This window comes from Eleutherodactylus coqui, chromosome 12, assembly GCF_035609145.1.
Source record: "Eleutherodactylus coqui strain aEleCoq1 chromosome 12, aEleCoq1.hap1, whole genome shotgun sequence".
Taxonomy (NCBI): Eukaryota; Metazoa; Chordata; class Amphibia; order Anura; family Eleutherodactylidae; genus Eleutherodactylus; species Eleutherodactylus coqui.
The window spans coordinates 59,640,375-59,657,036 of record NC_089848.1 but is presented as its reverse complement, the minus strand read 5'-3'; the positions used below and the strand labels follow the sequence as shown (position 1 = coordinate 59,657,036).

The window sequence follows — 16,662 nt, the reverse complement described above, 5'->3', positions numbered from 1 at the left end:
TTCTCTCTCTCTCTCTCTCTCTCCTCCGCCAAGCCAGCCACAAACTACCGTTGACATGCGCAGTGTCGCAGGGGAAGGGGTCAAATCTGATACGTCAGCATTGGGGAGGGGCCAAAACTGGGGCGGGGTCGAACATGGCGTGATGCTTGCTCGAGTAGTGAGCACCATCGAGTACGCTAATACTTGAACGAGCATCAAGCTTGGAAGAGTACGTTCGCTCAACTCTAATAAGATCCCATTAAAAATCAGATTTATGAAGACTCTAGAATCTACGATGCTGATGTCAACGGAACCTCAAGCTGGCATCTTATTTTCTTGTTGTTGAAAATGGGGTGCGCGGGATAGAGGAGGATGAAAATGTAAGCCCATGTGCGCAGAAGCGGATCCTGTGCTGAGGGAATGTATAAAGCAAATCTCTAGACATCATTTTTTTTTCGTGCATACAGTCCTATTTTTTCTGTAGAAAAGTATATAGAACCGAACATGGCCTAAACCAACAGCCGGATGGGGCTATAATTTTAATTCTTGTTTTAGGGCCCTTTGAAAGATAAATTAAACCGCGGTGAAGTAGCAATCGTAAACCATTCACTTCGAATGTATTTACTGGGAACAGTAATGGTGTAGTTTGGATCGTTCATTGTATTCTAACCGCACCTCTAGTCAACCTCTAGTCAACCTCTAGTCAACCTCTAGTCAAGCCTTCTGCCACCGTTTTCTATTCAGCCAATTTTTACGACTCCTGTTTCTATAAAACATTTGCAGTAGAACAATGATTTTTAGGTCCACAAAAAAGATCCGATCAGCGATAATCTAATGATTTATTGCTGATGGTTTGGTCGCTGCATGTGCTTACACCTAACAATTATTGTGCAAACTAGAGATGAGCGAGCGTACTCGTTAAGGGAAATTACTCGAGCGAGTATTGCCATTTTCAAATACATGCCTGCTTGTCCGAAAAGATGCGGGGGAGAGCGGTGGGGAACGGGGGGGGGGGGGGGTTGATCTCCTTCCGCCCCGCTCCCCCATGCTCACTCCCGCAATTCAACGCTCACCCCTGCCGGCCCCCGAATCTTTTCGGACGAGCGGGCATGTACTCGAAAATGGCAATACTCGCTCGAGTAATTTGCCTTAACGAGTACGCTCGCTCATCTCTAGTGCAAACCACTCAATCTAATGATTCTTCACATGATAATCATACCGTGTAAAAGAGTCCGTAAACAGCCTGGTGGTTCTGCAATACAAGTGGCTATTTTTCAATGTTCCAATGTACTTTTGGGGCTGTTTTTGAAACCTTCTTGTACCAAGTGCTCAGTTCCTTTCTTCTAAAAAGTCTTTCTTTAAATTTTCTATACAGACTGATAAATTCTTCCATATACTGAGCCACATTTTGGGCCATTTCAACATATAATGTTTATTTTATAAGATTTTATTCACCCTTAATCCCTTAATGACAAGGCCTAAAGGAAGCAACCATTTTGGGGTATTTTTACCTCCATTTTTATTTCTCCATCGACAAAGCCATATGGAGGCTTGCTTGTTTGTGTGGCGAGCTGTAGTTTGAATTCGTATAATTTTTTGGTACATATAAGGTATTGTAAAACTTTTATTAATTTTTTTGGAGGCCGGGGAGATAAAACATCTACGTTCTGCTATTGTTTAAGTTTTTATTTTACAACATGATCAACCAAAGAATTTTTGTTCCATGTTCATATTTTTTAAAGTGTTTGCCATCCATGCAGGATAAAAAGTGTGTTGTTTATTTTATGTGTTGTCACGGATGCAACAATACCAAACATGTGGATTTTTAAATATTTTTTATTAAACAAATAGGGGAAAGTGTCTAAAAAAGTTTTTTTTTTCTTACATTTTTATGTCCCTTTATGGTAGTTGAACCTGCCATCCTATGATCATAGCAATCATAGTGATCATAGGCCATGGCAAACCTGGACACTATTGTATGGCATCCAGTTGCCATGGCAACCCATCAGCCCTCTGCGGTTACATTGCAGCAGGCCGATGGGCAGCGCACTCCCTCTGCGAACCCTTTACATGCTGCAATAAACATTGATCGCAGCATGTAATCCACAGCACTTTGCAATGGGAGGCTGGCTGTAAGTCACAGCTAGCTGCCGCTGCAGACAGTGCAGCATCAGTTTCTTAGCTCGTGTCATGCATGGGGCGTAAATTTATGTCCATTTGCACGAACCCCTTTTCAGCCAGGATGTAAAATTACCTTCTGTGTCGGGAAGCAGTGTAGCAAGCTGAATCTTAATTTAAAGGGATTATCTAACTTTTTCATTTTGATGGTGCATCCTCAGGATAGGCAATCAATACCTGATCGGTGAAGGTCTGCTGCCCGGGTTCACCGCAGATCAGCTGATTAAAAGTCTTGCAGCACTCATCTGAGTATTGCAACCTCTTTGATGTTTACATCTGATTACAATCCTAAGAATGCTCAGAATCTTGTATTTTTTATATCGGCCATCCTGAGTACTACAGGCTCGTCCCGTTATCCTAGGTGTCCACCTTCAATCAGCTGATCGGGCAGTGGACTCCCACCAACCAGATATTGTTGCCTATCCTAGGGATAGGTCATCGGCTTTTCAAGCCTGGATACCCCATTTAATTACTGTATAGATTCTTTATTTATAGAGATATCAGCTAGTTTACATGGAAGTCTTTTAAAGTAATGTCAGGTATGGTGGTCCTTAACATTGCTAATGTAATTTAATATCATCTAGGAGAATATCTACCCTCTATAATTAGCGAACGAGAAGCAATACAGGGCTCTAATGTTTTGCCAGAGTGTATCAATGTAATTTGAGGTCATTATTTTAACATAATATTGAACATATGGAGCACGTTGAGAGATCAGCAATCAGTCACTTTACAGACTCGCGTTTTCCAGGCCCCCGGTTCACATTCAGGTTACATTTTATAAACACAGACTGTTTAGAATGCAAGTACAGTAGTCATCTCATTAAGGGGCTCTACAGTTTATCGTGGATAGATTGCTTTAACTCCCCGCTAGATTTTAGCATTGAGTAATAAATCTCTTGATTGAATTGGTTGGGCTGCCATTACATGAGAGAAATTGCAGGCACCACAAATTGATTGAAGAAAATGTACTTGCAAGCATGGTAATGGGTAAATATATTGTAAATATGGAACTTTATGCTTCGTTGGGTTACATAAGCACTTTTTTTTGCCTAAATGTACAAATGTAGTGCAATATCATTTTGGATTATTTTTATGCATTCATTCAATTGCCTTTTGTAATAAAGTTTATTTGGTTAAGTCAGCAAAAAAGACTCATCGATGATAATAAATGGAGTGATGTACAATATGCTTGTCTTAATATTAAGCCCATGAATCTACATCACATGCAGAATTGATCTTTAACCCAATGCAAAGATTGAGTTCTGATTAGAGATGAGCGAGTATACTCGCTAAGGCACATTAATCGAGCGAGTAGTGCCTTAGCCGAGTATCTCCCCGCTCGTCTCTAAAGATTCGGGGGCTGGCGTGGGTGACAGGTGAGTTGCGGGGGGAGAGAGGGAGAGAGAGATCTCCCCTCCGTTCCTCCCCGCTCTCCCCCACAGCTCCCCCAATCTTTAGAGACGAGCGGGGAGATACTCGGCCCAGGCACTACTCGCTCGAGTAATGTGCCTTAGCGAGTATACTCGCTCATCTCTAGTTCTGATCCTTCTTGCAAGACTTTGTCCCCCTATATCACCTAGAAGTCTGGATACATGGCCAGAAACTACACTTCTGGTCAAAGGACTCTTAAAAATGTATTGCAGTTGCTCATTGTATTTGGTCAAATGTCCAGAATAGATGAATGATATAATTCGAAACATAGATCTCATAACAAATATCTACAGTATATATTTGGAACCCCTGGTTTCCCAATAAGTAGCATATCCATTTCATTGCCCAAAGACCATAGATGAGATTTCTTCCTTCTCTGTTCTCTGAGCTCCTTGTTTTACACTCACATTTTCCTAACGACCTCCCTGATAGCTGATGTATCCTACTTTCTAATGCAATGATGCTAAAAAGCAGCTTCATTCAGTTCTAGTTTGCTAGCACTTGACGTTGGCAGTCAATATCTTCGATTTCATCAGCTCCAACATATGTTGCCCTTCATACATTTTGAGATTCATCTCCCCCTTATTAGTCCCATTACTATTCTTTCACCACAATGTTCATGAAGATTCATGAAGTAGTTTAGATACTTTCAGATACTTTAGCAATATGTCCAAAAAATGGACTTCATGGAAAGGAGGTGTTGCCTAAATGAGCCGAAAAGTGCTCCAAATTTGCACCAAACTTTTTGCGCAAAATCTGGTGTAAACTAAGCTAACTAACAGGTGATATAAACTTAGACTAGACAGTCTGAAGTGCGTAAGATTTATCATCCAGCATGAGTCACTGTGATAAATCTGGCACATTTTAAGACTCTCTAGTCTAAAGGCCCATTTATACGCAACATTTATCACTCAAAATTCATTGAAACCATCAAAAAAGATCGATAATCGTTACATGTAGATGCTACCAACCTGCACTTTTTGTCTGAACAATGATTTTAGGTGAACTTAAAATCCATCGTTCAGCCGCAGAGAGATAAAGTATTTCTCAACAGACCGTATGCTGTGTTCTCCACGGGAGCCCCAACGAGAACAATGCAGCTGTCTGCAGAGCCCAGCGTGTGTTTAATCACATGCTGGTCTCTTTAAACAGCTCCCATAAGCCCTTCTTACATCCAAATGAAGATGATAAAGTGTTAATGGACATAAATGTCCATTAACACTTTATGCGAAAAGATTGCAAAAACTTTCATTCTTTTAATTGTTTAAAAGATTGTCTTTGTGTGTAAATGGGCCTTAAGTTTGCATTGTCTAACTATGAGACAGTATTAACTGTGCTGCACTTTGATAGGCAATGATAGGCTCAGTATCCGGGATATGTATTTATATATTTATGTTCATGTTGTTAATATTAATTATATATTATTTTCTTCTCTCTGCAGAGATTAAAAGCAGCTTTATCCCATCACCCTGGAACTATATCTAATGGAAATATGAATTCAATGGGACACATGATGGAAATGATGAGCTCCCGACAGGAACAGACCCAACATCATCATATGCACTCGCATCCTCATCAGCATCAGAATCTGACGCAACATCACCCATACCCTCATCAGCAGCACCAGCAGCCAGCACATCATCCCCATTCTCAACCTCATCACCAAGGTCATCCTCATCATCACTCCCATTCACATCTGCACCCACATCAGACACACCACCAGACGTCACCACATCCCCCCCTGCACAGTGGCGGACAAGCACAGGTAAGGGTCCATGAACTTCCCTGCTATATTGCTCATTCCAAGGACTCATTGTCATATTAGGATCGATGTATTTTAGTATGAATACATGATGTGGATAGTAGAGGTGTTGATTAATAATATCAGATATTGCTGCTAGCACGTTGCCAGACAAATGAATCTAGTGGGTATAGTGGCATAAGCACAGAAGTGGCGTTCACGCTTTAAAATTAAAAGTTTCTTTGGAAAATTGTAATTTCAGATTCTTTCCAAGTAGTGATTTATTAACAGATTTACAGATAAAGTGCTAGTGTTGAAAAGAGTTGGGAGGGGTAGGGTTTCTCCTTGCGGTGACCGCCTAGTAGGCATGAGGAGTCTTCTAAGGTCATGCAGTACTCTTCTTGCAAATCTGGTATGCAAATGGCAAATGGTACAATGCCTCTGCAGCGCCACCTATTAAAAGGTGACTTTCCTATAAGTCATTGTCTGACCTTATAACAGGCCTTGTAACATGACTTGGAAATATAAGCCAAAACCAGGGTCTTCTCCAGAAGCAAACCATGTACTCTACAGACAGGCTATTTGGGGGTTTTACCCCTTACTATTGTGCAGTAGATTTTTGGCTGTCTGGATGAGAGGCCTATGATGTGGGTCAGAAAGCGTATATCTTCTCCTTTTGGAGACCACCTAGTAGGCGTGAGGAGTCTTATAAGGCTATGTAGTGCCCCTCGGGGAACATGGCTGAGATGGGTATGCATAGAGAAGAACAGCATTACCGGTACTTCAGGGGCTGATGGAGGGAATTCATAGAAGCAGGACCGGTTTGATGAATACATTTATTAAAGGAAATCTATTAAAGGACCACCTTTTTGCAGCTCTCCCTGGAAGCAGCACAAGGTAGTGATAGGCTGATTACAGTGATATGTCTGCTGTATTTATCTGGGCAGTAGTTTGGGAGGAACTTGCTTTCAATTAGTATCAGCTAGACACAGAGGACTACAGGAAGTAGTCCCCAATATTCAAGAGTTGCAGCTACCCACGCCCACCTGCTGTTTTTCAATGACAGTAATAAGCAGACAGCAGTCTATCAGTGGCTGGAGTGGCTGAAGCTAGCTGGCAGCTGTATGATCATCAAAGACTACTTCTTGTAGTTCTCTGTGTCTGGCTGGTACTAATCAAATGCAAGTTCCTCCCAAACTACGGAATAGATACATACAGCAGACATATCACTGTAATCAGTGTGACGGTCACTGCCTTGTGCTGCTCTCTGAGAGGGTTGTGAAAAGGTGGGAACAGATTCTCTTTAATACCACATTACACTGCCAGATCCGCACTTTCATCAGGTATTCATTAGTACATGTACCGTATTAGTCGAACTAGTCCTGCTTCTGTGAACTGCCTGAAGTACCTGCTGTTTTATTATCCTCTGTGCACCCCCTAGTGGTGTTTGCAGGCATTCAAAAGGTTGTCATTTAACTCTTAGGACGTTTGGACCTCTGTTTTTTTTTTTATTGTGGCCTTTATAAAGATTTATTACAAAATGAATAACCCCATAATTCTTCCACTACTGTAAATGAACTGTATAAGTGTAAGCATGTGATATATAATGGTTGTAATACTTAGGGAGTAACTAGTAATCACCCATGGAATTGTGAAAAGTTTCTATAAAGTTTCCTAAAAGGAAAGAGCTGGGAAGAAGTGTACAACAACATGGATGTTTGTTGCAGTTTTTTGCATAAAGCTGAATTCACACATGCAGTTTTGTTGCAGATCATAGTTTGAGACAAAGCCAGGAGGGGATCTAACATGAAGAAAAAGTATAATGGGAAGGCTGATACGTCTCTCATTTGTAAATACTCCCATGTTTGTTACTAAATCCTGCATTAAAAACTGCATATGTTAATCCAGTAATGGGGAGATACATATTACTATTGCCCTTATTCTCCTATGTGTGTACACAGCAATCACCGCATCCATTTACGATGGCGATCCACAGCATGTACAGGCACCCTTGGTGCCTTCTATAATAATGTACCTATCATACTAATATCAGGATACAGAGTAGAATATGGGGTCATAGCAGGCGAATCCTCACAGCCACAATGCAGCATAATTAAAGGGGTTGACCAGTCTGTAAACTACTTATGACCTATCCTTAGAATAGGCCATCAATAGTAGATCAGTAGGGGTCTGCCACCAGGGATTCCTGATGATCAGCTGTTCACCTTGCCGCTGTACTCATGCATTAAGCTGATTTCTGCAGAAGGCAGATGTCTCTATTCTCACTGCAGTGACCACGCTTGATATCGCAGACCAAGTTCCCATTGAAGTAAATGGGAACTTCCCCTGTCATACCAAACTTGGCCACTGCAGTGGGAATAGAGCAGTCTACTTCTTGCACAAATCGTCTCAGTGCACAAACACACTGCCCCAGTAAACAGCTGAACGTAAGGGGTCTCCAATCTACTATTGATGGCCATAAGTAGTTTACAACTAGACAATCCCTTTAAATAAAAAACATAGATACTAATAGATTATTGAGTAGTGTGAGAGTTGCCTCACTTTGCAGATGCTTGACTGAAGAGCACATTAAACCGATTGCTTGGAATACATGTGCCATCTTTCTACAGGAAAAAACAATTGTCCCAAACCAAAAACATACTTGATGCATAATTAGTTAATTACCCTTTTTTGACGTCAGGAGACAGCAATTATGCTTCAAATTGCTGTATTTTCCTTTAAGTAACCATTGGCGGAAAACACAAGACTGCTTTGACATGGTGTCTAGTGTACACTTGTCTGGCGGTGCCGCGTGCTATATATGTGCTAAGAAGAGGTGTTTAAATGAAGCTCATAAATGCTCATCTGTGGAGTAAATACATTAAGGAGGAAAACTTTTTTGGCTGAAGTTCTGGTCAGACGGCAGATGTGTTACCAGCAAGACTGCAGACACATAAATTACAGAGCAACCGAGTCTCGAAGAAATGTTGTGCTCCACTCTGTGTACAAATTAACACACTGTCTTTTATGTGAAAGTCCTGCTGAAAAGTTAAAATTTGCTCTGTGAGCCCATTCATTTGCAGAACTCATTACGAAAAAAAAGATAAAAATCAGAAGAGCCGTTACAGGTGCAGTCCTCAAATAAACAGGCTGTCCGACAGACATGTACTTAAGAGAAAGCAAAGAAAACAGTGGGAGGTGATGAGAAGCGGCGTTACCTGCGCCCAATTTATTACAACTCCACTTTTTTAATTTTAACAGCTACTTTTTATTTTTCTTTAACTCCTCGTGTGATTGGGAATCTACATTTAAATAAGTGTCAGATCTTGTGTGATGTCACCAAGTCTTAAAGAGTTGTCTGTTACTTTCAAGTAACCCATTAGGGAATTCCATTCCCCGTCCAGGACTCTCATCTTCTAGCCAGGTCAGAGAGCAGTTATAAAGAGTAGATTTATCTCCGGACGATCTGTTACTTCCTTGCATTACACAGACCATTTATTTTGTGATGTAATGGTTAATCTCCCCTGCGGGGGCACTGCAGGAGTGTTGTACACTTACTAGTAGGTTTCTCTTCTAGATAGCAGACGATCACTGGGTCACAGCACTTGGATATTCTACAATGAACTTTTTGTCTGGGTAACTTCAAAAAAAATGTCAGCATCCCAATTAAAAAACTTTTACATGGGATCATTATCATTACTTTTTTTTTTTTTTTTTAGTGGCCTAAATTTTACCACTTTTGTAATTAAAATATCTGCCCGTAATAGGTTTAATTAAGAAAATGTTCTAGATATCATTGTCTGTGTTATGGCCTTTTTTATGGCGCTTTTATGTCGAGGGAATACCTCCATCTGAACTGATGCATTGTAAACTAGCCCCTTGAATGCCGCTGTTAATTATAACCGGCATTTAAATACCCCAATTGTTGCTCAGAGGTCCTGAACTATTCCCCCCTCCTGCAATAAGATTGCCAGATTCTGTTTGTTGCCATGGCAGCTGGGGTCCTTCTGAAGCACCCTGGGCTATCATGACTGAATGGCTATTAAGATGTGCCTGTGGCACGCCTTCATAAACTGCCTGCCAAAATGCATTATAATGTAATTGCAAGTTCAATTACCCCTTAAGGACTAAAAAAAGTTTTAAAAAACTTTTCCATAGTAATTATAAAAAAATTAAAATAAATTAGCCTATTTGGTATCGCCACGTTCGTAAAAGTCTGATCTATCAAAGTAACACATTATTTATCCCGTATGGTGATCGCCATCCAAAAAAAAAAAAAAAACACATTGCCAGTATTGCACATTTTTTTAAAGAAAAAAATGTCATAAAAAACAATCCAAAAGTCTCATGAACATACATATATAGTACATTATATGGTACATTAAATAGTACCATTAAAAAATACAACTCAGCCTGCAAAAAACAAGCCCTCAGACAGCGACATCAATAGAAAAATAAAAGAGATGATTTTTTTGAAAGTGAGGAGAAAGAACTGGAAACGAAAAAAAAAAAGGCCGCATCCTTAAGGGGTTAAATGAAAAATATTTGTTCCGCTCTACATTAACAGTTCAGTTACTGTGATATCTCTTCGTCAGAGGATGCATTGCAAGAACGTTAGCCCTGTATGTGGTGAAACCTTTAGACTAAATAAGACATTTTATACGCTTTCTTTGGGTCCAGCATGCCGCTCTCTGCAGACCTATGAATCATCTACCTACTTCTTTTTGTACTTTTATGATTCACTGAGTTCAGTTTATACAGCCTTCTGCGCAGTTAAGGCTAGCTTCACACCATATTCAAACATTCCATTTGGCAGAACTGTTTTAAACAGACCACCGAAATTACAGGGCAGGTTCCCATCAGCTAAAACTGTCAGATCCACGTCGGAAAAGTCTTGACACTTTAATCCACAGCAGAACTCTAGAGACTGAGCCTCAGAGTTCTGCCACGGATCTTCACGTGGATCCACACACGGACACAGACCCAGTCAGTGAGGCAAATCTGCGGGCAGCTGCCCAACATGTCTTTTTTTTTCTTTAAAATGCAGATTTCGAAAGCCACATGTGAAAAAAAATTAGCGCTTTATTAACCAATGTGCAGACTTTCATAGTATCCAATAGTATGCAAAAATGTTGCAGATTACGCTGCACAGAATCCACACCCAAATCCACAGCGAAATTACATGATGCCTATACAATTGTATCCATCTGCTATTGACCTAGGGATGAGCGAGCATACTCGTTAAGGACAAATTCTCGAGTGAGTATCGTCCTTTTCGAGTATCTGCCTGCTCGTCCGCAAATATTTGGGTGCCGGCGGGGGGCAGCAGGGGGAATAGGGGGGGGATCTCTCTCGCTCCCCCCTGCTCACTCCCGCAACCCACCGCTCACCCCCGCCGGCACCCGAATCTTTGCGGACGAGCAGGCAGATACTCGAAAAGGACGATATTCATTCGAGTATTTGTCCTAACGAGTATGCTCGCTCATCTCTACTATTGACTCAAATAAAAAGAAAACGTATACTGCGCGGCATACTTTTTAGCATACAGTGTGATTGACTGTCTATATCCTTGTATACCAGCCAAATGTGTTCCAGAAGGACACTCTGTTGGCATGTACCTGGCATACGATATCCCATAACCATGTAAAGGCTCATTCACATCAGCTTCGGAGATTCCGTTTGGAACCTCCTTCGCTGATTTCTGAAAAAAAAACAGGGTGAAATAGCGCAGCATGCAGTACTGTTTCGTAAAGTCAAATATGGCAAAATGCTGGAAAGCTGATCAGAAACCCAATTGACTCTGTGGTAGTCAATGGGGTCCATTTGTCACTGTTTGGTTCCATCACATGACGATTTTATTTGGCCGGGGATTGCCGTTTTCCTGAGAAGGTGTAAGGAGACTTCTAAAGCCACCCATGCTCCTCTGGGAAATATGCAAATGGGAAGATGGAAGAATACCACCTTCCTCTACAGTGCCACCTATTGGAAGGGGGCACTGCTGTAGAGGTATTTTTTCATTTCCTCATTTGCATATTTCCCAGAGGAGCATGCATGGCCTTATAAGTCTCCTTACACTTTCTGCTCTCCTTAAGGAGAAACAATACTCTTCTTGACCATAGAATTTCCCAATGTGTGTGCCAAACTTCAATCTCCCAACCTCCCTAATGTGGTGTGAACCTTTTCTTTTATAAGTCTGAAAGCAGTATGATCAAAGTTACAGATATCTGTTTTTGTAGATCACAAATACTCAAAACACGTCATATTAATACTGCACATTTGAACAATACACATTAGGCTGCCGGACATGGATGGGTCGGATCCCACAGCGGAATCTGACCCTGTGACCGGACGGTGCCCTGCGTACCTGTCCGCAGTCTTTATATCTGTGCTGCAGATGTGCCGGCCATCGCGCTGGCGCACATGTGCAGTACAGATAATGTAGCGCTATTGCTAGGTGGTGATGCGGATCCCACGACCTATCCGCAATAATGTTTGCAGAAGGGCAGCAGGACAGACAGCTTTCATTGACTTCAATGGAAGATGTCCGCACGGAATCCGTTTAAAAATACCACATGCTGGGATTTTTCCCCTGGAAGCGGAAAATCGAAATTGATTTCCGCTTGCGGGCAGGAAAAATCGATTTTCCATAGCATCCTATGGCAGATATTTCCTACTGAATCCAAAGGCGGTAGCCCGCTCCGGATTCCACAATGCAAATCTGCCCATGTGCAGGCAGCTTTAGGCTAGTTTCACACGGGCAATCGTGTCAGAATTGGGAAATATGGGAGATAAAAAAAATGAAAAACGCAGAAGGATAGGACATGCCGTGATTTTTTTCTTGCAGGAGTGAAAACATCGCTACTGTGAAGGAAACCATTGAAAATCATTGTTTTCATAATTCTGCATTTTTACTTACTCTCGTATCGCGCAATTTTATCAACCGTGTGAAACCGGTTTAATATAGTACATACAAAGTACTACATCTCATAGAAATCCTTCCCCTACATAAAAACATTGATTTTCCTTACATCTTATATATTTTAGTGATTATTGTTGGAGCTTCGTACGCTGCAAAGTGATCACATGATCTCTAGTGCCTATAAATCTGCACGCCACTCATGTGCCATCTAAGTAGCGCACAGCTCGTCAGACTCCCAGGGGCAGCACTTAGTTCTGCAGGTTCAGGTTCTCCTTAAATTATGGGCAGTAGGAATACTGTGTAATGGCACTTTGATCAATGGGAATCTAGTCAATGTAAAAGCCCCACCACAAATCTTGTCCTTACCAGAGGCTCTGTGTCAGAAATCATTTAGCAGACAGCGGCTATGCCTTTGAACACTTGACAGAGCCGAAGATGTGAGATAAGAGGTTAAAGCTGCACCATGATTTGGAATTTAACCCTTTCCAATCCACTGTCTGACGTCTGAAGCATTATGATTTAAGGCTGTACAGCTCCGATGTTGGAAGACGTCCGTCAGGGTTCTCTTACTGTATATTACCAGCCTTTCTGCTGTCGGAGCCTATCCAACGTGTCACCTCATGCAGTACTGGCTTTAGCCAGCATATAGTGCTGTTGTATAATGGCAGAAAAAGAGTAAGCCCCCTAGGAAAAACAGGATAGAAATTGGATTGGAAAGGGTTAAGGTACCTTTACACAGGGCGACTATCACCCGAATACTTGTTGAAGCGTACAAACGGCAGGTATTTATTTTCTTTTACGCAGAGCAATGATTGTTCGGTAGTTGCTTGTTGAGTTACCGTTGGTAGGAGAGACCTCCATGCAAATGTGTTCGCAAGTCATTCAAATGCAAACAATTGTGACTTTACATCAGATAATCTTTGATCAACCAACGACTATTTTTTAGGTGAGCTGAAAATAAATGACTAGTGAGCGATTTATCGCATGTACATAGGAGACTTTCGCCTGAATTCACTAGCGACTTTTTGGATTATAATTGTTCCGCAAAGGAACCTTAAATATCTGTAGCAGCTGAGAAATGTTGTATTGTATCTACAGGCAGGTAAAGAAAATACAGTGCCCCTTGAGGCAGGATGGTGTATTGTAAGCATTCCTTGGTTGAACCAATGTAGAGGGTGACTCAAAAAGAATAGTGCAAACGTAAGGGTGAACTAACATCTGCATTCAGGGTTTTTCATCATTCCGTTTTTTGGAGCAGGGAAATGGAAATAAAACGGAATGAAACATTTCCATTTTTTCCCCATGGATTTCAATGATTTCTTTTTTTAATAGGTTCCAATAGGTTTCTGAGTTGTTGTTTTTTTTAATTAAAAAATAGCACAGTCTGCAGCCCTGTTTTTTTTTGTCCAAAAACTGTAAACCTAACCCAATGGAGCAGAAGCAGACAGAAACCTTTCCACTTCCCTTCTGTTTTTTTTTTTTAAATCTATTGAAATCAATGGGATAAAAAACAGAACTACTTACCGGTAATTCCATTCCCCCCCCCCCATTTTTCTGCTTCAAAAACAAAACAGAGTAATAGGAACCCTAGAGTGTGCCCTAACGCAGGTGTGCGTTCATACATGCAAGCAGAGGACAAGGACATTAGAGACTTGGAATTTTTTTTTTTGTATGCAAATGACCTGATGGATAATGATATTCCTAAGATTCCTTATCAAACCTAAGATTGTTGTGCAGTCAACCTAAGACTCCTACAAACCTAAGATTGTTGTGTTTGCACATCATTTTTGATAATAATTGGTATTTCAAGAGTGGTGGCAGCCCAAAGAAAACAAATCCATCATAATAGCTTCAGTCAAAAAAAAGAGGGCATTTTTGGTATCTACTTTTAAGATGTAGATGGGCCTAAGCCCACAATCAATAAATAGAGTGTAGAAAATGAAAGATGGCAGAGCAACGGGTGGCATCAGAAGGCCAGGACAAATCCGGGATGAGCAGAGGCTCGAAAGATAATTCACTTGTAGGTGCTGCCAGCCTAGTTACCGCTGGTAGACCCAAGTTCATGTTAGCACAAAGATACAGAGAAGGGGAGAATTTATAATATTCAAACTAACCATTGTGATCTAGAGAGATGAGCAGTGTCATTTCATACAGCTATAGCTACTTTAGTTCCGAACAACAGCATCGCTCAATCTACATCACAAGGTTGAGGTTGGGTCAATAACCTAGTGTTTTTCTACCCTTGCTCTTGGTCAATAAATGTCATGGGCTCCTTACCAGCCATTAACGGCCTGATACACTTAAATTGAATTAACACATTGAATTTGAGAAGCATTTATCTTTGTCCTGATCATGCTCTTAAGCTTGGACAAGTGGTCCAGTGACCACTGCCCTAATGATGAATGGTTAGTCCACCCTCTGCTGTCAGAAACGTCATAGGGGATTACAGAGATAGCCATTACACCTGGGCTCTGGTATCTGAGAGAGGCCCAAATGACCCTCTGTCAACATAAGACTTCACGATTATAAATGACACATGGTAGGGGGGGTCCATGTTACAGCATTTTCCGTGTATAAACGTATACGGACATCTTTTTAATACCCTTTTTGTTAATATTTTTGATTTATTTAGCCATACAAATTAATGAAAATAAAAGAAACCTAGAGCTGTCACTTGATTGATGTTTCGGCCGGTGTTTATAACACCACATTTTACGTGTCTGATTTTAGTAGCATGAGAGTCAATTAGCTTTTCTTCTTTGTCCAGCTCTCACCAGCAGCACAGCAAATGCAGCCCACTCAGACAATACAACCCCCTCAGCCCACGGGAGGGCGACGCAGGAGGGTGGTGGATGAAGATCCAGACGAGAGGCGGCGAAAGTTTCTGGAAAGGAACCGAGCAGCTGCCACCCGGTGCAGACAGAAAAGGAAGGTCTGGGTGATGTCACTGGAAAAGAAAGCAGAGGAACTCACCCAGACAAACATGCAGCTTCAGGTGTGTACTGTACAACCTCAGAGAGCCACTGTTTATAGCCCGAGCGCTTTCTGTACCGCTCCATCATACACAACCTGCCTGTAAAGCAAGACACATTAGATTAATAATAAAAACACAGACATAATCTGCCCTCAAAAAGTGATTGAGGTTCTCTTATGAAAACAACCCATGTCCAAGGATGCCAAAGAGAACTTTCTACATAAGTAAAAGCTTCATTAAGATTTATTGAAATAAGCCCACAGGTCTAGTCTATACATAACATAACTTTATTTTTCCTTTTTAATATAACATTTATCTAGCACAAGTTATTAAGGATATTGAGGTCTTAAACTTTATGTCCTTTTCCTTTAAATTAATTCCTGAAAAACACATAAAATTTCAAAGTAACGCGTAAGGAATTAATCCGTCTTATATTAATTCAACCTATTAATATATGATGACCGTGTGGAACGCCATTCAAGTTATTTCCAAATGTAACAATTGAAATGCTTACACAGATTTAACATTTTTTAATTTTCCCCAATTTTGTAATGAATGGACTTAAAGTTTGGGTTCTATGTTCAAGCAATGAAAAATAATGGCGAGTTTTATGAGTATTATGTATTTATTATAGAAGTATATATATTTTTGTGCTTTTAAATGATTTTGGTCCTGACGACCTGGGGTTGAGGACATAAAATCGCCAGGAAATGAATTGAAATGGTGACAGTAGGTGTGGCTAGAGGTAAAGAGATAGAAACAATCGTTAGATTAATCATATATTCTGTGTCAAAACCTTGAAATGTAAAATTGAGCATTTCTTCGAGTGCTTTAGGTCATAGAGAAACTGAGATTAGAGAGTATGTGCAATTTTTTATTTCATTTTATTGTTTGTAGACCCAATCTATGCAATTTTGCTGGTTGTTATTGGAAAGAGTCAACCCTTTTGGTGAAGCATTCAACCCTAACACCTTAGGTTCTGTTCACATGGGCATAATGTGCTTTTCATCAGAGACTCCAATATTTTTGATGGCAACAGCTAAGCATTCTGCCACTCTTTTTCTGCACTTAGAAATACTGAAGACCTGACAGTAAACTGATAGACCACATTATATGCTAATGGGATCCATCTCGGTTCACCACGATTAGAGATGAGCGAGCACCCAAATGCTTGAGTCCGCATTATTCGAGTCGAGCTTTTTGTAAAATTCGAGAGCTCTACTCGAGTAACGAACCCCATTGACTACAATGTTTGACTACTACTATTTTTGTATGTGGGACGCCGGATGCCGAGATTTTTTTTCCCCTAGGTTCCTCTCTCTCTCCCTTTCCTGCCAGCCGAAAAATTTGCCAATGACGCACGCTGCATCACGGCGGGGAGGGGCCAAAACAGACATGTCATAGTGGGGAGGAGCCAAAAACTGGGGCGGGGTTGAA

General features: G+C 40.9%; 1 protein-coding gene across 4 annotated transcripts in view; it reads left to right on the top strand.

Moving 5' to 3' along the window:
* CREB5 (cAMP responsive element binding protein 5) overlaps positions 1 to 16,662 on the top strand; it is a 426,900-nt gene that overhangs the window by 387,130 nt on the left and 23,108 nt on the right. For all 4 annotated transcript variants that reach the window (XM_066585646.1, XM_066585645.1, XM_066585648.1 and 1 more), the window contains 2 exons: positions 5,033 to 5,356; positions 15,019 to 15,246. In XM_066585646.1, the coding sequence (XP_066441743.1) occupies positions 5,033 to 5,356; positions 15,019 to 15,246 (552 nt within the window). The remainder of the gene's footprint in view (positions 1 to 5,032; positions 5,357 to 15,018; positions 15,247 to 16,662) is intronic.